Source organism: Podarcis melisellensis (assembly GCF_964234715.1).
Source record: "Podarcis melisellensis genome assembly, chromosome: 17".
Taxonomy (NCBI): Eukaryota; Metazoa; Chordata; class Lepidosauria; order Squamata; family Lacertidae; genus Podarcis; species Podarcis melisellensis.
The window spans coordinates 32,412,063-32,437,618 of NC_138534.1; the positions used below are offsets into that span (position 1 = coordinate 32,412,063).

The 25,556-nt window shown below is 44.4% G+C and overlaps 1 protein-coding gene across 2 annotated transcripts in view; it reads left to right on the forward strand.

Annotated features, from left to right (window-relative positions):
* Window positions 1-25,556, forward strand: part of LOC309359849 (transient receptor potential cation channel subfamily V member 6-like) — a 98,733-nt gene that overhangs the window by 71,897 nt on the left and 1,280 nt on the right. For both annotated transcript variants that reach the window (XM_081894076.1, XM_081894075.1), the window contains exons 5-15: window positions 1,188-1,286; window positions 2,704-2,879; window positions 4,285-4,431; window positions 5,326-5,538; window positions 7,486-7,572; window positions 8,811-8,887; window positions 9,830-9,995; window positions 11,790-11,856; window positions 14,075-14,343; window positions 14,906-15,012; window positions 22,712-25,547. In XM_081894076.1, the coding sequence (XP_081750202.1) occupies window positions 1,188-1,286; window positions 2,704-2,879; window positions 4,285-4,431; window positions 5,326-5,538; window positions 7,486-7,572; window positions 8,811-8,887; window positions 9,830-9,995; window positions 11,790-11,856; window positions 14,075-14,343; window positions 14,906-15,012; window positions 22,712-23,000 (1,697 nt within the window). In that variant the 3' untranslated portion in view covers window positions 23,001-25,547. The remainder of the gene's footprint in view (window positions 1-1,187; window positions 1,287-2,703; window positions 2,880-4,284; window positions 4,432-5,325; window positions 5,539-7,485; window positions 7,573-8,810; window positions 8,888-9,829; window positions 9,996-11,789; window positions 11,857-14,074; window positions 14,344-14,905; window positions 15,013-22,711; window positions 25,548-25,556) is intronic.

Sequence of the window (25,556 nt, forward strand, 5' to 3'; positions counted from 1 at the left end):
ACAGCCCTTTGGGGCAGCAGGCTACTGTAGAGCAATTCCTTCGACTTAAGGAACCCTGTGAAATATAGTTCTGTAGGAGGGACGGGGTCGGAATCTCTAACAAAATTTTCATCACTCTCGTGAAGCTAACCATTCTCGGTAAACTGGGAAATTCACCATGTGCTGGTGTTACAACCCAAGTAACTATGCCTGTGTGTTAGCTATAACAACAACAAACAATACGAGCAACACACAGACCGGTATACTAGATAGCACTGCAATTCTTATTGCATAATATACATGATTTAGTAACAAAAACAAAATGTGTGCACTTGTAAATTTGAAATAAAGTAATAGATGCTATCCTGTGAGCTAAGCAGTAAAACTTTTTGTGCTGAAGAAGATTCCAGCGAAACAGTCAGATTATCTGGGATCACGGTCCGTTGTTATTCACCTACTACTTTGGCACCATGAATGCCTAAAATGTTGTTTCAACCATAGACTTATTATACTTCTAGGGACTTTCAAAGGTTGACAGACGTGTGTTCAATTGATTTCAAATATATCAGAGAATTTACAAGTGCACACATTTTGTTTTTGTTATTAAATCATGTATATTACGCAATAAGAATTAGTGCTATCTAGTATACTGGTCTGCGTGTTGCTCGTATTGTTTGTTGTGTTAAGTTTGCAACCCAGGGGTTTGTCGTTCTGTAATGTGTGTTAGCTATGGCACCCATTCTTTCCCTTTAAAAAATGAACTGTTGGAAATCTGACATGGTGCCCCTGCTACTAGGTAAAGGTAAAGGTACCCCTGCCCGTACGGGCCAGTCTTGACAGACTCTGGGGTTGTGCGCCCATCTCACTTAAGAGGCCAGGGGCCAGCGCTGTCCGGAGACACTTCCGGGTCACGTGGCCAGCGTGACATCGCTGCTCTGGCGAGCCAGAGCCGCACACGGAACGCCGTTTACCTTCCCGCTGGTAAGCGGTCCCTATTTATCTACTTGCACCCGGAGGTGCTTTTGAACTGCTAGGTTGGCAGGCGCTGGGACCGAGCAGCGGGAGCGCACCCCGCCGCAGGGATTCGAACCGCCGACCTTTCGATCGGCAAGTCCTAGGCGCTGAGGCTTTAACCCACAGCGCCACCTGTGTCCCGCGCCCCTGCTACTACTCCCTCTTTTAAACCTCCTGGTTGTTTCTTTCCTCAGGCGAACACATTCTATCTTTTGCGGCCTGTGCTGGGACCGAAGCAATTGTGCAGCTGCTCATTGAAAATGGCGCCAACATCAGAGTGCAAGACTCTTTGGGTACGGCATCTTCGAAGGGAATCTGCGACGAACCTTGGGGGGATTCATGCTGGAGAAGAGTGTGGCCCCGTAGTCCCCCACCTTTAGTCCAGTGCCTATTGTCTGCCGTCCATGTCGGGGTACAGAAGTAAATGGCCATTCCTGAGACAGCAAGAAGCCAGATCCCAAATGATGGGATCCTGAGCATTGTAGGCCAGTGTTCTTTGGTAGTTTCTTGTAGAGGAAGCCCAGTTCATTATATAATTGGTAGAATCTAATGATAGAGCTTTGGGGTGACTGGGCAGCAGGTGTGTGGCTAAGACCATAAGAAGAGACTTCTGGATCAGGCTAGCGGTCCATCTAGTTTCACAGTGGCCAACCTGAGGGAAATTCTCAAGGAGAACCCAAGCCTGTCACCTCATACCAGAGACACCAAGTTCCGCTGGACATGAGGGGGGGCGGGGCTTGTCACATGCACATGATGTCACACGTTCAACACGCATGTGATGTCACACACATAGTGGGGCCCTCTGCCACTGTGGGGAGGCCCACCGAGGCCTGCCACAACCACATGGAGGCCCAGTAGGGCCCTTCACCACCACAGCCCAGCCCCTGAAGATTGGGTGGCTTGCCCCACCCCCACATACTTGGGGGGGGGCATGAGGTGTCCTGAGTCCCATAGAATTGGTACCTGCGGCTGATATTCACCTTTTCTCTAAAATTCCTCCAATACTGCAACATTTCCTCAGAGGGGAGGTGCTCCATCTCCTTGGACATTTTGGTTGCCCTGAGTATGTTTGAATTCCTCACACACACCAAAACAAACACCCTTCCAATGGAGAATCAGTGTGTTAGGGTAGATGGAGCCTAGCTTTCTCCCTGACATGCTGTTTTTCTATGTGCAGAGAGGGCTTATTATCTATTGTTATTTATTTATCCTAATTTCTATCCCGCCCTTACTCCCAAAGGAACCCAAAGGCTTATGGGACGTCTATAGTCCAGGAAAAGCTTTACACTTGATTCCACTAATTATTGTAAACAAGTTTTAGTAACAAAGTTATATGATTAGAAAAATCATAGACTAGCTGTAGCTGGACTCACCACATTGGTGATTACATATTTCAAGTGTTTCCTGTCAGAAATACTACAGTTCAACAGTGAGAGTTACTCTGTTTGATTCTGCTATTCATGGATCTTTTTTTCCTATAAGGCTCTTTATAGGAAAAGGAAAAACCCAGACCCATAGCCTGGCAACAAACTTTATTGATGAATCTGTCCATAGCATAAGAACTCTGTGCCTCATTTTTTGATGCTGGCCTCTTCTTTCAGCAAAGCCACCAATATTGCTAATGAGACAGAACAAGGGCCCTTGGTTGCCTATAAAAGTCTTCTCAGGATGTTAGAATGATTCTTGTTTTTCCACTTTGTGCTATTGCAGGTAACACTGTCCTCCACATCTTGGTTCTCCAACCAAACAAAGCATCTGCCTGTCAAATGTACAATCTGTTTCTTCGCTACAACAAGGAAGAGAAGGAGCTGGTGGGCCTGGACTCGGTCCCCAACAACCAGGGGCTCACTCCCTTTAAGCTGGCTGGTGTGGAGGGAAACACAGTGGTGAGTAAACGAGTACGCAGCCATATTCTGCTGCAGTCGTAGCTGTTGGTTGCTGCTGTGTTGTTTTTTCATTTTAATGTATTTATATCCTCCTTTGTCAAAGTCACTTAAGGCTTTAAAGCTGACAAGTCACATAACAAAACTAAAAATACAGCGATCATTAATATATTAAAACAGAATGGACCACCTCATGATTCATATGCTACAGTTTACAGACACCATGGGACGCGGGTGGCGCTGTGGGTTAAACCACAGAGCCTAGGACTTGCCGATCAGAAGGTCAGCAGTTCGAATCCCCGTGACGGGGTGAGCTCCCGTTGCTCGGTCCCTGCTCCTGCCAACCTAGCAGTTCAAAAGCACGTCAAAGTGCAAGTAGATAAATAGGTACCACTCCGGCGGGAAGGTAAACGGCATTTCCGTGCGCTGCTCCAGTTTCACCAGAAGCGGATTAGTCATGCTGGCCACATGACCCGGAAGCTGTACGCCGGCTCCCTCAGCCAATAAAGCGAGATGAGCGCCGCAACCCCAGAGTCGGCCACGACTGGACCTAATGGTCAGGGGTCCCTTTACCTTTACCTTAGCCACACATTTGAATACTTGAACAGTGGTGAGACAGGAGGACCATCCGTGAGTGCTGTGCTGTGACCCCTAAACCCAACTGAACTTCTAAGCCCCATCTCCCATGACCCTCTTTTTCCTGGGATGAATAGTCATTAAAGTTTGTAGAGAAGACCATAGTGCATCTCTGGTGAAACTGCTGGAGGAAGTGCTGTAAAAGGGCAAAGGACTGCACAATGAACAAACCACACATTCTGGTGTGGGTGGGTTGATTCAACCCCTGTGAGCTGCTCTTGATATGGGCAGCTGTCTGTGTGGTGGCACTCATATGGTTTGGGTTCCTAGCAGCAACCACCATATTGGACAACATATTAACTGGGCCAATGAAATTGCAGCAGGAGGAGCATTTGTGGGTATGACAAAGCAAAATAAATGAGTTGGATTAGTTTTATATGAGAATGGAACTAAGCCCCAATAAAATATACAGTTGGGGCATGGGCTCTGGCAGTAGGACTACAACTCCTCTCATCCCTGACCATTGGCTGTACTGGCTGGGGCTGATGGGAGTTGTAGTCTGATATCTAGAAAGCACCATGTCAGCTACCCCTGAGCTACGGTTGGAAAAATGATTTAGATACAATGAGATTTCTGCCAATATAACTGCACTGAGGTTTATTCTATGATTGTGTACACTCTTTCCCTATGGTATTGAATTTTTCTGAGTCTTTCATAGAAAAAGAGGGAGAGAAGTTGTGCTGCAGGGGGTCATGGGGTTACCTCACAATCTGTAGCAACCACCTTGACATGGGTCGAGTCTAACTGAGATTTTTTTCTTCCCAATAACCAGATGTTCCAGCATTTAATGCAAAGAAGAAAGCACATCCAGTGGATGTTTGGGCCTTTGACATCCACCTTGTATGACCTCACGGAAATTGACTCCTGGGGTGATGATCAGTCGCTTCTGGAGCTCATTGTCACCACCAAAAAGAGAGAGGTATTTGTTACACTAACCTACCCTCCAACATTTCTCCAGTGAAAATTGTTATGTACTGAAGTTCTCACCTTGGGCCAGCAGGGGGATACTGTAGTTATGCAAATAAGGGATTGAAAGTGACGTTCAGTGATTGGATAGTTTTAGAAAATAGTTACAGTTACATTGTACTGAAGCTCTATATAAGCAGGCTGACTGAACCCTTCAGTTCAGTTCTGTCCTGGCCTGTGAATAAACAAGAGCTGTTTGAAGAATCGCTGTGTCGTCTGATATGTTCACCCACAACTTAACAAAAATAGAGATGTCCCCAACATTTCTCTGATGAAAATAGGGATGTCCAACACTATTTTTCTAGAAAAGCAGGTGCTGGAACATACCATGAATGCCCCCCTTGTTCTCTTATAATGGCAATGGTGCCCACCTGAGAGGTGCCGGAACTGAGTTACGGTGAGGTCTGGCTGAAAAAAAGCTCTAGGGACCTCCTATCCTAATATTTCTCTGATGAGAATAGGGCAATCCTAAGGAAAAGCCGGACATTCCTGCATTAGAGCAGAAACTGGGGTGGCTTCTGTGAATCCAGGTCTGCCCCTGGAAAATAGGGACATTTGGAGGGTCTGCACTGAATTTATCTAGAACAAGTAGCTTTCAAATGACCTTCTAGATTAGAAAGCCCTGTTTGTTGTTTTCTTGGCAGCTTATATAGGCTCCTCCGTGGGGAAGGATCAGTAATGGCAGACTAACTTTTCTGAGATTGGGGAGATTTTCCTCCAGCACTGAGCTTCCTATGAGTAGCCACAGGGGGGTGTAATGTATTTTCTGTCCTTGAGGATTGTTTACTTCTGGGTGTGTCTTCTCCTTAGGGAAGAGAATGACAAAAGCCTGCTTTATACTCTCCAGGCTCGGCGGATCCTAGACCTTACCCCTGTGAATGAGCTGGTAAGCCTGAAGTGGAATAAATATGGAAGGCCGTATTTTTGCATCTTGGCCTTATTCTACGTCTTGTACATGATTTGCTTCACAATGTGTTGCGTCTACCGGCCTCTGAAAGAACGGCGCTTTAACAAAACAAATGAAAGGGATAACACAATCTACGTTCAGAAACTTTTGCAGGTAAATCCTCACTCAACTTGAGTTTATTAAGGATGCAGAAGTCATCTGCAATTTCCACCACCAGGAGGAAATTAAAAAAGACGCATTGATTGCCACAGATAGGTATCCCAGATATAGCAGGTTTCCTGAAAAGTTAGCAGGCGAAATTAGAGAGGAAATGGTGAATTACTGCACAGTTAGAAAGAACCCTAATTAGTTGTTTATTTACCCAGCAATTATATGTAAGTTTCTCTGCATTTAGTGGGATTTGCTCCCATACATGTGTGTAGGTTTGCAACATGAGGAACAATGATGACCAAAAGCCTGGCACAATGCACAGCAGCAAGCTATTCAATAGTTTAGTGGGAATCATAGAACTGTAGAGTTGGAAGGGATCCTGAGGGTGATCTAGTCCAACGCCCTAAAATGCGGGAAAGTATGATTCGAAAGATGCCCAACAGTGAGTTGGTCTGTTGTTTGAATTGGGAACATGATGAGCCCCAGTTAGAATAAAGTACAGTCAGTTCTCTCCACCTTAACTGGAGAAATGCACAGAGACACTGTTTGTGGGAGGATTGTAGCTCAGTGGTAGAACGCAGAACAGGGATAGATGATTCTCGCTAATGGTTTGGAAGCTAATGTGGCCACCTGACTCTGGGGGAATTCCCGGAAGACGTACATGTTACTGGAGCTATGTAGGCCTACAGTTGGACTGAACTGCAGATGCTTGAGGTTCAGCACTTTGCACCTAGTTTTTTTGTGGCTGCGAGCTGCCTTGTTGCACATGCTGCCTCATTAAATCACTGGTCATTGCTTTACTACGTGTATCTCATGCCCTGCAACATCCTAAGGAAAAGAGGGACATTCCTGGATCAAATCAGAAACCAGGATAGCTTCTGTAAATCCTGGTCTGTCCCTGGTAAATGGGGACACTTGGAGAGTCTGGTGATGGCTGGAACTATCAAGTGTTAGTACAGAGGCTGCTAATGCTGAACTCAGCACTTGCCCCCCCAATCCTGTTTACACAAGTGCGCTAGTGATTCTTGAGCTGGTTCCATTACTCTTGTGCTGAGTTTTTTCTCCCTTTAGGTTGTTTCAGCACCTCTGTTTCCCCACTCCCTGTCTTTTGGGATCTGAGAAGCCCAGCAACTTCTACAAAAGCACCATGCTTATGATGTTCTCTGTTATAATTTTGCTTCCAAGCAACCTTGAAATATTTATTTTCAATCTCCTAAGTGCAGGTATCAGCACTTAATGTGCAGGATGTGAGGGGGCTGAAGCCTGTTCTCTTTTTAAAGACAGGCAGACTGAGTTGCCCCAATTAATTTCCCCCCTAAATTGCTTCAAATGGTTGTTAAGTGGCTCACTTAGTTTGGAGCTGGAATATGTATGAAAGATGCCTGGCAATTAGATGCCATTTTCAGACACAACTGGAAGTCATTTTAGTATTAGTCCAGGGAATTGTACGGTAATACAGAGGCAAGGCTGGCTATTGAGTCCGGGTTCCTAAATGTTCCCGCCTCCTTTTTTGCCTATTCTTCTAGATTTTACTGAACAGGATATGAGCAATCAGATGTGGAAAATCCATTTGAGAGTGTGATGATTTAATTCCTTGTTTAATTGGGCTGAAAGTCTTGGGGTGGATACTAGTATGCTGATTATTCCACCATGTGCATTGCTACAAAAACAAGTTCAAATAAAAACATACCCTACTGCTTCTGGAAAATGCACGGGCTCTGGCTTTGCTAGAAGAGGAGGAGAAGAGACTCCCAAACTGAGGATGTAACTTTTATGAATGTGATCTGAGGCATCAGTGGTGTCCTTAATTATGGAGGAACATGGCGGAATTCTGAATCTGTTCAAGATTAGATCTGAGTTCAGAAGGCTATAGGTTTGATTGATAAGTTTTCTCTTGACTATATGATATTCCTAATTGTATGGATTATGTTTTTTTCCCTTTCTTCTCAGGAATCTTATCTCACCCCTGAAGATGACCTCAGGTTGGTGGGCGAGCTTATCACTGTTATTGGAGCCATAGTGATATTGATTCTGGAGGTAAGAAAAGCACTTTTCACTTCTGAGTCCTTGTGTGAAATGAGAGAGCATGGGTTTCCAAGCATTTTAAATAAGGTGGTATTAGGGGAAAATGGTACCCATTAAGCTATTGCTACGCCCACCAATATCTTTTTTTTTGGGGGGGGGAAATGCTCTGTTGTCACAAAGAAACACCAGGTGTTAGTTGCTAACTTAATTCTTACAGCTAGGATGGAATCAGCTGGCAAAGGGAAAAATAAGGAAAGACTTTTGGGATTGCTGAGTAGTTGAAACAAATCTAGAAGACACAGAGAACAATGAAACTTACCCATCTTTGTAAGATTCAGAGGGTGACAGGAGAAGCTAATACTCTACTTTAGACTGAATTCGCACACACACACGATTCAGAACGTTAACCAGAATGTTGTAACTGGCACACAGGCCCCGATCTAGAGGAAGTTAACAGGGTTTGAACTGAACAAGTGCACAAGCCGCCATTGAAATCAGTGGAATATGACTGTTGATACTCCCAGGTCAATGTTGCATGGAGAAAGAATGAAGAGAGTTGTCTTTATCAGGTGTTAGGCATTCCCTTTGACATACAGTGGTACCTTGGTTCTCGAACTTGAACCATTCCAGGAGTCTGTTCGACTCCCGAAACCGTTCGAAAACCAAGGCGTGGCTTCTGATTGGTTGCAGCAGCTCCCTGTGCTCAAGCTGAAGCCGCGTTGGACGTTCAGCTTCCGAAAAACATTTGCAAACCGGAAAACCTACTTCCGGGTTTGCGGTGTTCAGGAACTGATTTGTTCGGGAGCGAAGCCGTTTGAGTACCAAGGTACCACTGTATTCATGGTTCTCTCCCTAAACTAGTTCAATCTAATTATAAACAAACCTGAAACAGTTGTAGTCCATGGTGTGGCATGTTCAGTGGAAAGGCTCCATGCTTCAAGCCTATCCAGCAGTTGTTGTATTTGATTTTGGTGCTCTTTGTCCAACGACTATCTTATTTGTGGCTAATAGCCACTTTTCTTGTGATGATTGCTTCATAGCTTCCAGGACTGAGCTCTAGCATTTAAAAGTGATTCGGGAGGTCTTTGGGAATCCGGGTGCAAGTTTGCCAGGCCCGATTTAAGTCTAGGCACCTGTTTTTGTTTCTTTGCAAATAAATGGATGGATATCTAAAACATTCATCAATTTCTTTGGGGGGGGGGTTCTCAAAAAAATTAAGCACACTTTTGATCAGTGGCTCTTTGTCTCAGATTCCAGATATCTTCAGAGTTGGCATCACCAAATACTTTGGGCAAACTATCCTCGGAGGACCTTTCCATGTCATCATGTAAGGTTCCTTTCTAGCTGGTTTATGATTGTGGGTCAAGCGATAAAGATCTATGAATCAGAAGGGCTGTGGGAGAGGGCTGGTGTTCATTTCCTTTCCTTTGTGGGGGGTTTTTCAACTTCCTATCCCGTTTTCCATGGTGATTTTATATTCTCCCCCTTTTCCGTACGCCGTCTTCTATCTCTTATATCATAACGATATTACATTAAGTCCTAATTCTTTCTGTTGCTCATGCTTCGAATCCTGCTTGCGAATTCATCATACTATACTATCTCTTTAAACAACCTGAAAAAGGCTTCCATTCTTCCACAAAGCTGTCATCATTAAGTTTTCTTTATTTTAGCTGTTAACTTTGCCATTTCTGCATAGTCCATCACCTTGCTTATCCATTCTTCTTTTGTAGGAGTTTCTTCTTCTTTCCATTTTTGAACTAATAATAATAATAAAATTATATATATCCTACCCATCTGACTGGGTTTCCCCAGCCACTCTGGGTGGCTCTCAACAGAATATTAAAAACACGATAAAATTCCAAACATAAAAAAACTTCCCTAAACATGATTGCCTTCAGATGTCTTCTAAAAGTCAGATAGTTGTTTATTTCCTTGATGGGAGGGCGTTCCACAAGGCAGGTGCCACTACCAAGAAGGTCCTCTGCCTGGTTCCCTGTAACCTCACTTCTCGCAGTGAGGGAACCACCAGAAGGCCTTCAGAAGAGGACCTCAGTGTCCGGGCTGGATGATGGAGGTGGAGATGCTCCTTTAGGTACATTGGGCCGAGGCCATTTATGGCTTTATAGGTCAGCACCAAAACTTTGAATTGTGCTCAGAAACTTACTGGGTTTCCTTGCTGCTGTCACAGCATACATGAACAACTTGATATTTTAGGGGACTTCTGTCTCTATAACATTTCCACTCTCCTTTGCTATTTCTCCCTGTGCAGTATCACATACGCCTGGATGATACTGGTGACCATGGTAATGCGTCTCACCAGTACAAACGGAGAGGTGGTCCCCATGTCCTTTGCTCTGGTGCTTGGCTGGTGCAACGTTATGTACTTCGCCCGAGGGTTTCAGATGCTGGGGCCCTTCACTATCATGATCCAGAAGGTCAGTAAGCAATCAGTGGGCGATTGAGGAAGTAAGATGCCACAATGCATCAATGTGTCTTGGATAAAACACAGTGACTGCCTTAGTAGTGTACTTTGCTTTTGAAATTGTTTTGTGGGTCTTTGAGCCATAATAAAGAATGTTTGTTTGTTTAGCGTGTGTCTCTGCCACCCATTCGCATGAGATCATATGCTAGCTGTTCAGGAAAGCTATTGAATGAGGAATGTGTGAAAGCTTGCCCCTTTATCTCCACGGATAGATGAGATTTCTGCAATGCAGGCCTGGATTTGTCGTTTTAATTATTATTTGCAGCTAGCTTAATTGTACCACGTGGACCCTATTTAAAAGCGCAGAAAGCAATAGTAATGCTCAATAATTGTTGCACATCACATGCATTTGGCTTAATTACATGACAGTTTGTGAAACCACTTCTCACCTCCCCACAACTCCAGTCAGAGATAATGATATCAAAACCACTCTGTGCAGGATCACTTATCTGCAACAGCATGTTGCTTCCCCCCCGGAAGTGCAAAGTCACCCATCCCTGTCCCACAGTGAGTTGGGGGGGGGACTCCCTTGGGAGGCAAGGATGGGGGATAGAGAGCTTCCTCGAAGATGGGAATGCCCTGCGGGTGTTTTCTCCTTTCTGGACTGCTAGTGAAGTAAAAACACTGCCAGGATAGTGATGCCAACAGGGGTTAAACCACAGAGCCTAGAACTTGATGATCAGAAGGTCGGCGGTTCGAATCCCCGTGATGGGGTGAGCTCCCGTTGCTCGGTCCCTGCTCCTTCCAACCTAGCAGTTCAAAAGCACGTCAAAGTGCAAGTAGATGAATAGGTACCACTCCAGCGGGAAGGTAAACGGCGTTTCCGTGCGCTGCTCTGGTTCGCCAGAAGTGGCTTAGTCATGCTGGCCACAGGACCTGGAAGCTGTACACTTCCAATAAAGCGAGATGAGCGCCGCAATCCCAGAGTCGGTCATGACTGGACCTAATGGTCAGGGGTCCCTTTACCTTGGGCACCTCACCTCTATGAAGGAGTATTCCACCACCTGGTATCTCAGCCATCCTCTCTAAGGTGATTTTCCCCTCTGGGAGAGATGGAATGGCAGGCAGATGACAGTGGGCATTGTATAAGCAGTCCCTTTGAATGCATCTCTAGTCTGTATAAATTGGCAATACAGTCGTACCTTGGTTCTTGAAACCTTGGTACTTGTACATTTTAGCTCCCAAATGCCAAAACCCAGTTTTCGAATGTTTTTCGGAAGCCAAATGTCTGACGCAGCTTCCGCTTGAGTTCAGAAAGCTCCTGCAGCCAATCGGGAAGCTGCACCTTGGCTTTCGAAAGGTTTCGGGAGTTGAACGGACTCCTGGGATGGATTAAGATTGAGAACCAAGGTTCCACTGTAGATTCACCACAAATGAAAAGATTTCTGCATAGAATCAGACAACTGGATCACATCTGATGGCAGGTGCTCCCCCTGATCTCCTCCTTAGATTAGCATTAGTGTAATATGGTCTGATGTAGAAATGTGAAGCCCCCCACAAACCCAGAAACATAGGAGGAATGTCCCCCATCTTTCTTGTTATTATTTCCAGTTTTTCCAAAGCTGGACAAATGTGGGTGGGGGACTGATTTCACCTCCATTTACCCATACTTTTTACTAGACCTTCACATCTCCAGTCTGATCCCAAAAGCTTCTTGTCTGATCTAGCCACCTGTTCCTCGTGTCAAGGATTGTGTGTGAGAGGAGTTGCTTCTCATTACTGTGTGTTCCTGTGTTTACATGTGCAGATGATATTTGGAGACCTTATGCGCTTCTGCTGGCTGATGGCAGTGGTGATCCTTGGCTTTGCCTCTGGTAGGTGACATGTTCCAGGCTGATCTGAAAAAGTCTGATGATTGATTGTATTCACATATTGCAGATGGAGGATAACAGGTGCCCTGTATCAGCTGAGCTAAAGCCAGAGAAGCTCAAGAAAGAAGGTCCTTGGCTGTGGACTGTCCAAGTTCTGTGTGCCATAATCCTCTATCTACAGAATAACTATTAAAATAAAATAGCACCCAATCTCTAAAATAAATGAGAGTTAAGATAAAATTAATGTTGAATAACGTACACCATACATGATGCGTTGGACAATTTAAATGCAAATTTGTACCCTATAAATTACTATAACAACTGTAATAATTGCTCAGTGTTTTATGATGAGCCAAGTCTTTGGTCCATTCAGCCCAGTACAGTCTGATTTTACTAGAAGGGGCTCTCCTAGGTATTTCCTAAGCCCAACAGCAGCTGGAGATCCTTTAACTGGAGACATCAGTAGCTGGAACTCTTTTGTTTGCTTAGCATGTGCTCTGCCACTGAGCCCAGACAACCCCCTTTCCTCCTCCTCTTCCTTGCCCTTGCTGGCTCTCATCTCCATCATTTTCCTTTCTTCTGTTTCCCAGTACACCCTAGAAGCTCAAAAGTGAACCTACAGTAGATTAATTCAGCTCTGAAATGGGATTTGTATTTCAGAGCAGCACAAAAGCATGAATGCAAAGTGAGGCACAGTGGCGGTGTTGGGAGGTGAATCTAGTCCTTAGGGAGTGAAAGGATGTTGTGCCATCAGTCCTATAGATTGAAGAAGCTCTTGGGCACTTCCCAAGGCAAGAGGGAAGAGGAAAATGACCCCCCCGGCTTATCTTTCCCATGTGGATGCAAATTCACCTTGTCTGGGGAAACTCAGTTATTAGTGTCACATCCGTGAATTGATTTTTCATTTTGATTTTGTTGGGTTACCCAGATCGGATTCCATATTTATTTGCATCCAAGTACTGTGACACACCCATGGCTGTCTATTGCATTCCTTGACCTTTTGTTTAAAAACCAACAATTCTCCTCTTTCCACTCATACCTGACCAAGGTAGGCTCTGGTCCAGAAAGGTGAATGCCACAACCTATTTCTTCACCTTCAAGCTGCCATGAGACACTTTGTTTTTTCACTGCAACAGATAAACAAGGCTAAGGGTCCTTTCTAAGAAAATGGTTTTGCTTGTAGAATGACTTGTTCTCATGCAACAAATTTCCCCTCCTCTTGAGCAGACTTGAGGGGGGCATGGGAGGAGGCAGAAGAGGGACCGGATATTCCGTTGCACAAGCAGAAGTTGTTCTATGAGCATAATGACTTCGTTGGAAGCCAAGCTTGCTTGGGACAACTGCATATTCCTGCATTGCAGGGGGTTTGACTAGAGGGTCGCTTCCTGCTCTAAAATTCTATTATTCTATGCACCCTAACTAACTTAACATCGCTTGATTTTCGATGGTACCTGGCAGTGACAGTTTGGCCATCTTGTCTGTGTCATTTAGACATGAAGTATCACAGAACAGAGTTTAAAATGCTCTCCAAGATCCTCTGCTGCTATTATTTATGTGAAGGCTCACAACCTTTCAGGGCAAATGGGCACATTTGAACATTTTGAGAGGGTGGTTGGGGCAACAGTCATAAAACAGCTGCTGCAGTGTGTGGGCATCACTCACCAAATGTGGAACTTTTCAGAGTTGAATACATCAATGTTTTACTTTATTTTGAAGTCAGGTCCTGCTTCAAGGAGCTTAGAATCCAAACGTCAGCAGTGATGGAGACAACTAAGGGAAGGTGTGTGGGAGGGAATAAAAGGCGAATATGAGGAAATGCAAGTATGCATGACCAGGTATTGTTTTGCTTGGTTGTAAAAGTTGCAGCTGGGGAAAGAGCCTGACTACATATTACACTCACTTCATGTAGGCAATCACACAATATATTTGCCTACTGAGAATTCTTAGTGCCCCATGCCATCAAGCAGAAAAAAATGGAAAGGGGAGAAGCTTTGATTTGCCAACTGTTTACACCTGTGCATCCTGGGAGGGTCTTGCATTGGATACATTAAGGGTGAATGAGCAGCATCCCTTAAGAAAGCGAGAGGAAATCTAAAGCTATGCAATGTTACCCAGAATAGGCAAATGTCCTAAAGATCCCCATCACATATGACACATGTTGTGCATGGGTCACAATATTGATACATGGAATATCTCACTCTTCTTCTTCTTTCTTTTCCAGCGTTTTATATTATCTTCCAAACAGAAGACCCTGATGAGCTGGGCCACTTCTACAACTACCCCATGGCACTTTTTAGCACTTTTGAACTCTTCCTGACCATCATTGATGGACCTGCCAACTACGAAGTAGACTTGCCTTTCATGTATGGGATCACATACTCTGCCTTTGCTGTCATTGCCACTCTCCTTATGCTCAACCTGCTCATTGCCATGATGGGGGACACCCACTGGCGTGTGGCTCACGAACGGGACGAACTCTGGAGAGCCCAGGTGATTGGTTGACGCTTTGTCCTGTTAACTGAAGATGATGATTGACCGCTTCCCCCGAGCTGATTGTGTTGTTTATGTTTACAACTGTCTAATAATTAATTCTCTATTTATTAAATTTGTACTTGGCACTTCCTCCTGAAGGAGCCATGAGCATGGGCATAAAGATGCAAATAACAGATTCAAATCTGAATTTTAATTTGTTGTAATAATTATAACCAGCCTTGGAACCTGCTGGTAAATGGTGAGTAATGCTAATAATAATAATAATAATAATAATAATAATAATAATAATAATAGTAACAACCATTTTATTATTTTATTTTTTGTTTGCTTTGAGGCTTTTTAAAAAATCAAGTGGTATATAAGTTATATGAAGAAAATAAAATCAAATAGCATTAGGCAAAATGGCAGACAAAAATGCTGAACTTCCTTTTTTTAAAGTAAACTAATGTGGAATTGAAGTGAATTTAATATTGGGGGGGAATTAAAATTGACTAAGCTCTCTTTCCCTCAAGCTTCAGTGAAACTAATAACTCATCTTTTTCAAACTTGTGTGTTTCAGGTTGTTGCAACTACTGTCATGCTAGAGCGCAAACTCCCACAATGCCTCTGGCCTCGGTCTGGGATCTGGGGGCAGGAGTATGGGCTGGGCGACCGGTGGTATCTCAGGTAGGTTTGGCTTGTCCATCATAGTCATTCCTGTAAATCTCCTATGCTGAATACCAACCTTTTGGCACCTTAAACACCAACAACGTTATTATGACATTAGCTTTTGTAGACTATAGTTCACCCCATTGTCTGCATGCAGTGTTGTCCTCACTTGCTGATATACATGATTGTGTCTGGGAAATTGTAAACAGTGAGGTCAAAGGAAAAATTTACTGTACAGGTGGTGATAGTTACATTAAAAGTGGTCACTGAAAAAGTGTAGTTGATAACGGAGCCTTCCTGGCATTGGCAAGCCAGCTAACACACACACTAGGATAAGAATCCATTGTTCTGATTGGCCCACAGGTGATAGCATTGAACCTCTCCAAGGGAGATCCCTTGATCCTCCAAAGGAGATCCCCTTGATTAATGTGTGTTCATAGCCATGGTCCCCACCCTCACCCCTGGCTGCTGTTTCTCTCTCTCTGCCTGTCTGCTTCATAGCGTTCCAACTAATGAGGGATCATGTAGTGGATGTGAGCACATCGGAATGCTCTGTGGCCAATCAGATAAATCACTAAGGGCATATTAAGCCTATTAAAGGGAAGGCAATGCTTCCATTAATGTTCACTTAGGAAGTGATCCTTCCCAGTGGGAAATTGCAGCATAGTTTCTCAGCCCTTTGCTTGAAACATTTCCGAAAGACTCCCTTGGACTCTAGTTACTGGGTAGGTTAATGAATCTTGACAGCAGAAGGCCTCTGCAAGGACTTCTGTTTGTGCAATGGGTTTTTCCTCCCTCTCTTGTGCCCCCAAAATTAGTTTGGGATGAGGATGGATGGGAGAACCCTAGGAGCAGCACACAGGAGGAGGATCATTCCGTCTTAACAAGCCAAAATGCTTGCCCTGATGGAACGACTGCCTTAGTGTGATGTTGAATTCCTCTCATTATTTTTGCAAAACTTTCAGGTCAGCACTGGTTTTCAGGTTTGTCTGTGCCTACCCTCTGTGCCAGGACAGGATAACAACAAGAAATGTATAGAACCCCATCTGAAAAAACCTCTGTTGCCTATGAACCCCTTTTAGAGCCCATAAAATTCCCCTGGTGTTTTGGCCAAGCAGGGACCTCCACATTTACTGCCAAATTTTGCTTTAGGTAACATTTCCTGTGTTGGTTTGGTGGGATTCTTCCTTTGTGCTGTGGCTGCTAAACAAGAAACCTTGTGCCTTTTTGTGTGTGTTGCATACATTTAGATTCCAGCATGATCTAAATTTCCCTATCTTTGCAGATCTTATTTGGAGTTGCGGGGGGGGGGGAGTTAATTATTATACTTCAGCAAATTGAAGCATACACACAAATGCCTTTCTTCCCAGATGTCATGTGCTGGCACTGGGTTCTCTGTTGTGTACTATGTGTACATCTGATACACTCCTAACCTCTGGTGTTATTAAAATTAATAGCTTTGCCAACACTAGTTACACAGGCAAACTATGACCGTGCTAAGTTTCAGGCTGCTGTGATCCCTGCAGCACTTTCCAATAAATTAATGGCCATACTTTTCTTTCACAGCAGGTGGAAACTATATTGCTTTTTCTCTTTAACCTTCAGTTTATGGAATAGTTCGACATATTTTGTTCAAACTTTCCAAAACAATAAACAAAAACCCCTTTGCTGCTTTGGAAAATTCCACAAGTGACATAGGTGAATAATTCTGGAGAATCAGAATCTCATGTAAACATTACACTATAATGGTTTCAGGTTGCAATCCAGAAGGATAACGTTAGCAACTGAACACCTGTTGTGCTTAGAGCAATATTACAACATTTCTCTTAAAAGTTAGCATTGGAGAAATGGAAACTCCCATTCAGCAAGCCAAGTTCTAATTATTTTCATTCAGTTATCATTGCTTTTTGTACCTTTCTAGTGTAGAGGCTGTTGGATTTGATGATTTTCTGTTTATCTTTTTCTCCAAGGTCCAATTCACAGCAACAAACCTGGGCTTTCCAGGCATGGTCTGCGATTTAAATCTATCAGTCCAAACTCCCATTTTTGTTGCTCTGGAGCTTTCCTTGCAAAAACCTGTGCTTCAAAGAGCAAACATCAATCTGCAGAAAACCCGAATTGACGTTTGCTCTGATTGAGCGTTAAATAGCATTTTGTGGGAGAAGCTTGAGGCAAAAACAAACAAACCCTGTTCAGACACAGACAAGTGTCTGGAAAGAGTAAGTGTGGGCAAGCCCTATGTGTATACTCAACAGGGAGCAGCATCTACTCCCTGCTAAGTATACCCATATGTATAAATGGGTAAATGGCATTTCCGTGCGCTCTGGTTTCCATCACAATGTTCCATTGCGCCAGAAGCTGTCTAGTCATGCTGGCCACATGACCCAGAAAGCTGTCTGCAGTCAAACGCTGGCTCCCTTGGTCTGAAAGCGAGATGAACCCCACAACCCCATAGTGATCTTTGACTCGACTTAACCGTCCAGGGGTCCTTTACCTTTTTACCTTTACCTATACCCATGTGTCTGACCAAACATGAGTCTGACCAAACTGCGGGAGGCAGTAGAAGACAGGAGTGCCTGGCGTGCTCTGGTCTATGGGGTCACGAAGTCGGACACGACTAAACAACTAAACAACAACAGCATACACATGTGTGAAGTCTGCATTCATCTGTTGATTATATTCACACTTGTAGGGAGTTTCCATGCGATTTAGGTGAGAACAGCTGTTGAGGCTGTATACCTACATAACTCTCCAGGGAAATGCTCTTCTGGCAATAGAGCTGAATACCAGATGACCTTGAAGAGTCACTTCAAGATTTATCACTCAGTGGCAGAGTCCATGGTGTGCCTGCATTGATATCCAGGTTCAATCTATGGCATCTCCAGTTAAAAGAACCCCATGCAGTTTGGCTGGAAAAAAGTTCCGCCTGTGGCCTTGTCCTTGCAGGCTATTGCCAGTCACATATTAAAATAGCTGCAAAAGGCAGCTAGATGTGCCCTAGCGGCACTTGCCAAGGCCTGAAATATCTGGATTTAATGTCTAGCTTTTTTGGTAATTTGCACAACATTTTGATCTAGGAGGTGGTTTGATCTAGGAATGGGCCAACACCAAGTTGCTCTTCTGACACGTCAGTTGCAGTCAAGTGTCTATGTCAAACATGCTGAAACCTCAAGGGGGTTCTCTGGTTGTTTGCAACACTCATTGGGAAGAACAGCTGGCCAAGGGGGAAAGAGAAGGGGTATATGAGGAAGGAGAGGGATCTGAAAACATGGGAAGAGACCTATTGGACCTCTCCTCCAGTGGGAGATGGGGTGGGGCTACAAGAGTCATCCCTCCTGCTGGAATAAGATGCTGAGGGTGCGATTTTCCCTGAAGGAGGAGAGGACCATCAGGTGTTGGCTGGTGCTGCTCAGTACATCTTCCTTCCCCACAGTAAGGCTTGGGGGAGAGCAGGGTGGGGGAGAGCAGGGTGGGGCATTCATAAAAATGAATGGGGCCTGCTTGCCTTCGTTCTACTGCTGCCTACTGATTTGTGCAGACATGCTTGCCTCATTCATCACTGCTGTGATGAATGCTTGCCCCTAGTTTGCATCCTTACTTTGTTCATTCTTCTGGCTGGGTTGTTTTTGGGGGACGGTTTTTGTTGCTGTTGTCGTTTAGATTTTGTTGCGACCTATGTAGAAATTGTTCCATTTGGTTGTGTATTTTTTTAATTTTTAATTTATTGTTTATGACTACTTACGTTGTAGTTTTTCTCCATGTTGTAAGCCGCCTTGAGCATGGTTTGAACTGTGCAAAGGAGGCATACAAATAAAATTATGCATATGTATCTCCTAAGATACATTATGCATATATATCTCCTAAGATATGAACACCGATCACTCTTGGATATGTGGGAGTGGGAAGAAGAAACCCAAGCTTATCATGCAGAAATGTAACAAGGTAGTTCTGGTCCCAATTGCCAAATTGATTGCTATTTTTACCAGGACACTCAACATTTCAGAATTGTACTGTAAAATGGAGAATATTGAATGCTAACCTTCTTCAGCAATACCCCTCAAATAGGATCACCAGTTATGCAATGTCCTCCCAAAAAGAGGGTTTGTATCATCATCATCATAAAAAAATACATAAAATCTGCACAAAATTTATATATGGCAATTTGCATCAATAGAAACAAATTTTCAAATACAGTGGTACCTTGGTAGTCAAACAGCCTGGCTCCTGAATAAATTGGCTCCCAAACGCCACAAACCTGGAAGTGAGTGTTCAGTTTTCGAACGTTTTTCGGAAGCCGAATGTCTGACGTGGCTTCCGATTTGAGTGCAGGAAGCTCCTGCAACCAATCGGAAGCTGCATCTTGGTTTTTGTACTGTTTTGGAAGTCGAAAGGACTCCTGGAGCAGATTAAATTCAAAAACCAAGGTACCACTGTGGTTTCTGTAATTTATCTCAGGATAGTGGTTTCTCCAGGTGCTGCTAAGTGTTGATAGGTGATGCCAAGGTCCATGCTTTCTATCTTTTCTAGTTTTATCTTTAAACCAGACTTGGACTGGGCAGCGCTCAGACAGTTGACACTTTCAGACAAAGGACTGTCCTCTGATCGCCCTTCAGAATTGAAGATTTGTCTTCTGTAAAGCAGGGCTCATAACCTCCCTTAACCACCCTCCTCAACAATACACAGAGACCCTCCAAGCACTGCATCAGCACTCGCTGCTAACTTGAATTTTGGGAGTTGGCACAGAAATGGTAACAGCTGTTAAAGGCAGGAGGCCGTCGCTCTCATAGCTCCATATAATTGAATTAGTTGCGTTTGCAAGGAGGGTAATTCTACCTCTTTGCCTAGGGGGTATGACAAACTGTGGAGTGATTTGTCATGATCGTCTTGATCTGGAGATGCCCCATTGATCTCTGCACCACCACCCCGTACTTTCCCCAGCAGAACACAAGGGGGAAGCATTTCTTTCCCCTGGACGGACATACAGTTTCAGGCCACTGAGAATGGAAGCTTCATATAATCTTTATGTCGCAAGAATGAAGCTGCATTCAAGTGGAAGAGCTTTGCTCTGACAGTTGTGCATCTCCCTTGAGTGTTGAACTATGGTGGGAAACGGGGAGCAGAGGAGAGAGAAGACCTTGCCCATTTCTCTCAACAGAGAAACAAATGTGGAGGGTATCTTTGATGCAGTTTATCTATTGCGAAGTGGAGTTGGACCAGCTCCACACATACTGTCACCCCCCATGGGCTGCTGGTACAGTATCTGCATAGGAAGCCGTCTATCTTTGTGTAGATTCTCCACACATTGTTCAACCCTGATTTTCTCAGGTTCTAAATCTGCGGCCTACACCAGGAGAGCAGGATCTGTGCTTCAGGTGCCCTCCTTCCAACTTGGGGAAGGTGGATGTGGGCAGCAGTAGGTCAGCCCCACTTGCCCCGCATCATATGAGGTTTTTAGAACACTTGAATGGGGCTACTGCCAAAGGACTGCCATCGTTTTGAGATAGAGGTTGAGCCACTCATTTTGTGGGACAAATGTACAAGTGGCCTGTTAACCTATTTTTTTCTGGTTAGTAATTGGACCATTTCACTACCGCAGCTAGTCAGAGAAGCCCATGGATATTTGTATATAACATACAGTGGTACCTCTGGTTATGAGCTTAATTGGTTCCGGAGGTCCGTTCTTAACCTGAAACTGTTCTTAACCTGAAGCCTCCTGCTGCTGATTTCTGTTCTCATCCTGAAGCAAAGTTCTTAACCCGAGGTAATATTTCTGGGTTAGTGGAGTCTGTAACCTGAAGCGTATGTAACCTGAAGTGTATGTAACCCGAGGTACCACTGTACTGTAAACGACTCTGCCATATCCCAAAGCAACCTTACTGCATCATCAGATAGGTTTGCTACTCTTAAAGGTGAAATCTGAGGCAACCAGCAAGGGGGCGGGGAAGGATGATTGCAAATAACGTTCATTGATTTCAATATTTGCTCAGAAAATAGCGCATTTGCAATGATGCAAGTCGGGCAATTTTATTCTGTGGACTTAATGCTCTTCCAGGGATGCTTTTTCTCTAGGCAGCATCACTCCCGTCAAAATGCGATTATCCAGAGACTGTCTTGTATTTGAGAGCCCTCCTTCCCATTCTGCTGCAAGGGGTCCTGGGCTTCGGCCTCAAAATTCAACGCACTCACACTAATAATTTGCATTGTTCTGCTGCTATTCCAGTGACTCCTTTCTCCCCCTTGGCTGCTACTTAATACCACTGGCCTGATTGTTCATTGCCCTCATGGATGAATTTGCCCACTTGGCTGTCGCAACCCTGTGTGATGCTGTGTGCTCATGATTTCACCACATGAAACATAGCATTGTTACATAGAACTGTAGAGTTGGAAGGGACCCTGAGTCTTGTCTGGGTCAACCCCTTGCAATGCAGGAATATGCAGCTGTTCCACACGGGGATCAAACCTGCAGCCTTGGCAATATCGGCACCACACTCTAACCAACTGAGTTATTCAGGTACTTGACTATATCATTGAACAAATCAAGTGGGTTTGCCGTCACAGCCAGCAGAACAAAGTGGCACTTGTTGGTGCATGAAACTGACTACAAGGGGCTAGAAGCAGCAAAATGGAGCCACGAAGAGCAACAGCACCAAAAGAATGCAAACATATTTTTCCACAAGTTTTGAAAAATCTCTGAAAATGGCAGGCACTTCCAAGACCCTATGATTATATTAATGCAGAAATGGTTTTGGCACGGCATCTGGAAGAGAGGGAAATGTGGGGTGTGACATGTTCTTTTTAGTCCTGTTCTTTGGGGTGGGGGTGGCACATAGTACTGGGTTATGGGGGCAGATCATATACAGGGCACTGGCTCTGTAGAAGATTCTGCATTTGTGCAGGGAATCTATTCTTGGTGCCTGTCTGATTCTGCACCCCTGTAGTTTGGAGGGGAAATGAATGAACCTGCCAGCAGGGTTAGTGGGCTCTTGTAAACTGCCATTCAGAAAATGGCCTTCGTGGAGTATAATCATAGCTGTATTGTCTTCTTGCTAATCTGCGTTGAGCTCTTACTGGTCATGATCACATGCATAATTAATTCTGGCCTACTTAGCTTCCAGTGAATCTTGTGCAAATGAATCCCACAGGTTAAATTTATGCACTGTATAGTAAAAGTGCCAGATGATGGGGAGAGAAATTGGCCAAAGCTGATTGCCTTCTCTTTGCTGATGCTGTGTTAGGGGAGTCGGAGCAAGGAGAACAGATTTCCTCTCTCTCCTGATTCAGAATTTAAAAACAAGGACATAGTGCATCAGTTATGGGGGAAAGGTAGAAGGCCTTTCATAGAATCCACAAAATTTTAAGTTTAAGGCAAAACAAAAGTAAAGCATCTTGGTCCACCCTGCTCCCCCAGCTCCAAGTTTAGCAGTGGTTTGGGCTTCTCTGGGTTTTTAGCTTTCATTTCCCTAAGTCTCTCCAGCTGTTTTCCAGAAGAAGATTCAATGATATTTCTAGTTATGAGTCTAGAGTAAAGGCAACACTGTGCCCGATAGTCTCCCATACACCTTTGGCTCAGGCTTTTGACAAGTTTTTAATGCTACAGTTAGCCATGCTGATTTAACATTACAGTTAGTCACAACAAAGCTATTTTGTCTTCAGCTTGGAACGAGGACCAAACCTGGGCAGTAAACGTTTCCTCTTTTTGTTTCTCTCTTGCCTGTAGGGTTGAAAGTCGTTGTGAAAACCGGCAGCCGAAGCAGCCTAAAGCATTTGAGCCCCACCGAAGGGATGCCTTTGAAAAGTACCTGAAGCGCAAATTGCCAGCGGGGGCAGAAGATGGAGGACAGACTTGCTCAACGAGGCAGGTGCCCATTGGCACTCCTTCTGACACACCCAATTTATCGCGGAGGAGCTCAAACTGCGGCTGGGACATCATAAGGCGCAACACTTTGGTCCAGCTTCCAGGATACACCAACCATGCTATGGAAGAGGAAGAGGTCTACCATGTGTGAGCACAGGAACTGTTGCCCTTGTGCCTGTGGAAGAGTCTTCTTGTGACATAGGGGCGAGAGGCCACTCAGGGCTATTGTAATGTCCACACTTATTTAAAATTCTCTGGCACTGACAACTGTCTAATGACTGTTGATAGTTTGGAGCCCACAATTGCTGCAAGGAGAAGACCCAGGAAGGTCTTCTCTGGTGGAAGTGCAAGCAAGCACACCAACACCAGAGAATTGTTACAAGTCCAGGAGAACTTGGGAGACAACCAAGATTGTAGCATCCTTTGAGGACAAAGACACTTTTCCCCCCCAGAACTTCCCACGAGTGTTGCAGATCTTATACCTTGAGTGGTGACTGAGAGAACACTGGGTCTAACTTTTCTTGTGTTCTTGGAGAATAGATTTCCTCCTGCAGCCACTACTGCATGTTTCACGGAACTCCAGGTGGGGTCAAGAGCTGGTAATATCCATAAGTTTATATATGGCTGTCGAGAGCAAGAAGAGATTCTAAGGAATAAGCTAGTCCCGCTGGGATACAGTTCACCACACCTTTGCCAGTAGTGAAAGGTAAATCCAAGGGGGGTGGGAAACAGCAGCTATGGCAAGGAGGATGGAGATACTGCTGTCCTGTGTTGCTGCTGCTTTGCCTCTTCTCACCCTGGTCATGTGTAGCATGCAAGTGTGTGTGTGAGAGACGGGTCATTTTGTGCATTTTTCATCCCCCCCTTTTCGCGTTTGCTCCTTGTAGCATCTGGTTCCACCCCAGAGACTCCTAGGAGCTGGTAAATGAAGGACATTCAGCCCCTTCCTTGGGGAGTGTGTTGCACTGCTCAGCCGAGCTAACGAGTATGGAGTTAGTTACTAATGCGTAGTTTAAATCTAGACTTGGGCAACCGAAACCTCGGCCTCCTGATCCTGCACTTGGATGTAAAAAGGGAATAGCTTTGCAGTTTGCAGGCAGCTTTCTAATTTTAGGAGTGTTTTTAAGGTCTGTTGCGGCTGCTTCTTCTGATCAGAAGCTCATTTTCTTCAGGTTTGGGGCAGCGAGTCATTTTTCTGCATGCTCTCTCGCACTCTGCTGTCTCGTGCTCTGTGCACTGTCTTCTGCTCTTTGGCTTTTCATTTTCTTGTTCTGAACTCCATCTTTGGCTGCTTGTTGCTTTGTGCTCTACACACTCTCTCTCTTTGTTCTCTCTCTCTCTCTGTGTCTCTTTCTCTCCTCTCAGTCTTGCTTGCACTCATTCTCCCCACCCCTGCTTCAGACTGTTCCTTGTGCAATTTATATTTTAACCCGTTTCTCGTCTCCTCTTCGGTGTTTCTTCCAGGAGATCAGTATTCCTGCCTGCCTTATTATTGGTGAAATGTGACAATGCAGAGATTGCACGGCTACTGTCGGAAACGACAACCCTGGGTCTCAGCTGCCCTTTGGGGCCTGTCTAGTAAACTAACATGTGGAACGTGACAAGATAGCATAGCATCTTCTGCTTCCTACCCTGTCAGTGAAGTAGAGGAGAGGGGCAGAGAAGCTTGCAACAAGGGGGTGTCACATGACATGTTTTAGTTATCTATACGTTACTGGGGGTGAAATGAGGAAGCATTCTGGGGCTATCATTGCCACCTCTCTGGTGGAAGAAAGCTGCTAATTTGATTAATTATATTTTTTTTAAAAAATGCCATTGCCTACCATTGAGGCTGAAGTTTATGAAAAAGGTTGGTGGAGAAAATTAACAGGGAGAGGTTAGTAACTAGCCCAGTCAGAGTTCCTTGTTAGTGATACTGTGCTTTAAACCTCATTTCCCTGTTTAATTGTACATGTGAATTTTGCCTTCACCTTCCTAAGTCTCTGTTGTCAAATTCAATCAAATGTTCTGCCGAGACCTTCAATTCTTTAAGTTTAATTTTGGTGTCAGAGGGTAACTTTAGAAGAGTGCAGTGTCCATTCTGTATTGTGTTGTTTGCAAACATGGTGTGTGCAATCTATGTCTTGGTTGAAGTAATTATAATTTTAAACCTGAGCTATGTTAAATACGGAATCCAGAGATTCCTTTGTCCTGGGTTCATATGGATCCATTATTGAACATTTTCTCTAAAGCTCCTGTTACAAAATACATTTTTTAAATGCTATGTCTCCACAAGTCTATTGATTTTAGATGGTTCTAGGCTGCCTTTCTGGAAAGAATCCTCTCAATAACAGCATAGTGACCCTTGTTTTGCATGTTCAAATGTTAACACTGTAATGTTTTAAAAATATGACTGCCAACATTTTCTAGCACACCAGAACTTTCCAGTGGCAACTCATACTTCTGCCTGCATACTTATTCCATTAATCCAGAGACCTTGGGCAGCAGGATCACCCAAGAGTTCCCCCCTTACCTGCTGCAATGCATATGTACAGATTTGATTGAGCTGTGGGGTGATATGCCCTCCTCTGCACACATTTCAACTTCCTGCATCAAATGCATGATGGAGGGATATACATTCACTGAAACCAATTGCTAAGGCACACTGCTAAAATGTAGTGCATTACCTTGAGGCCACAATGCAGAGCTGTGAATGGAAGTGGACTTC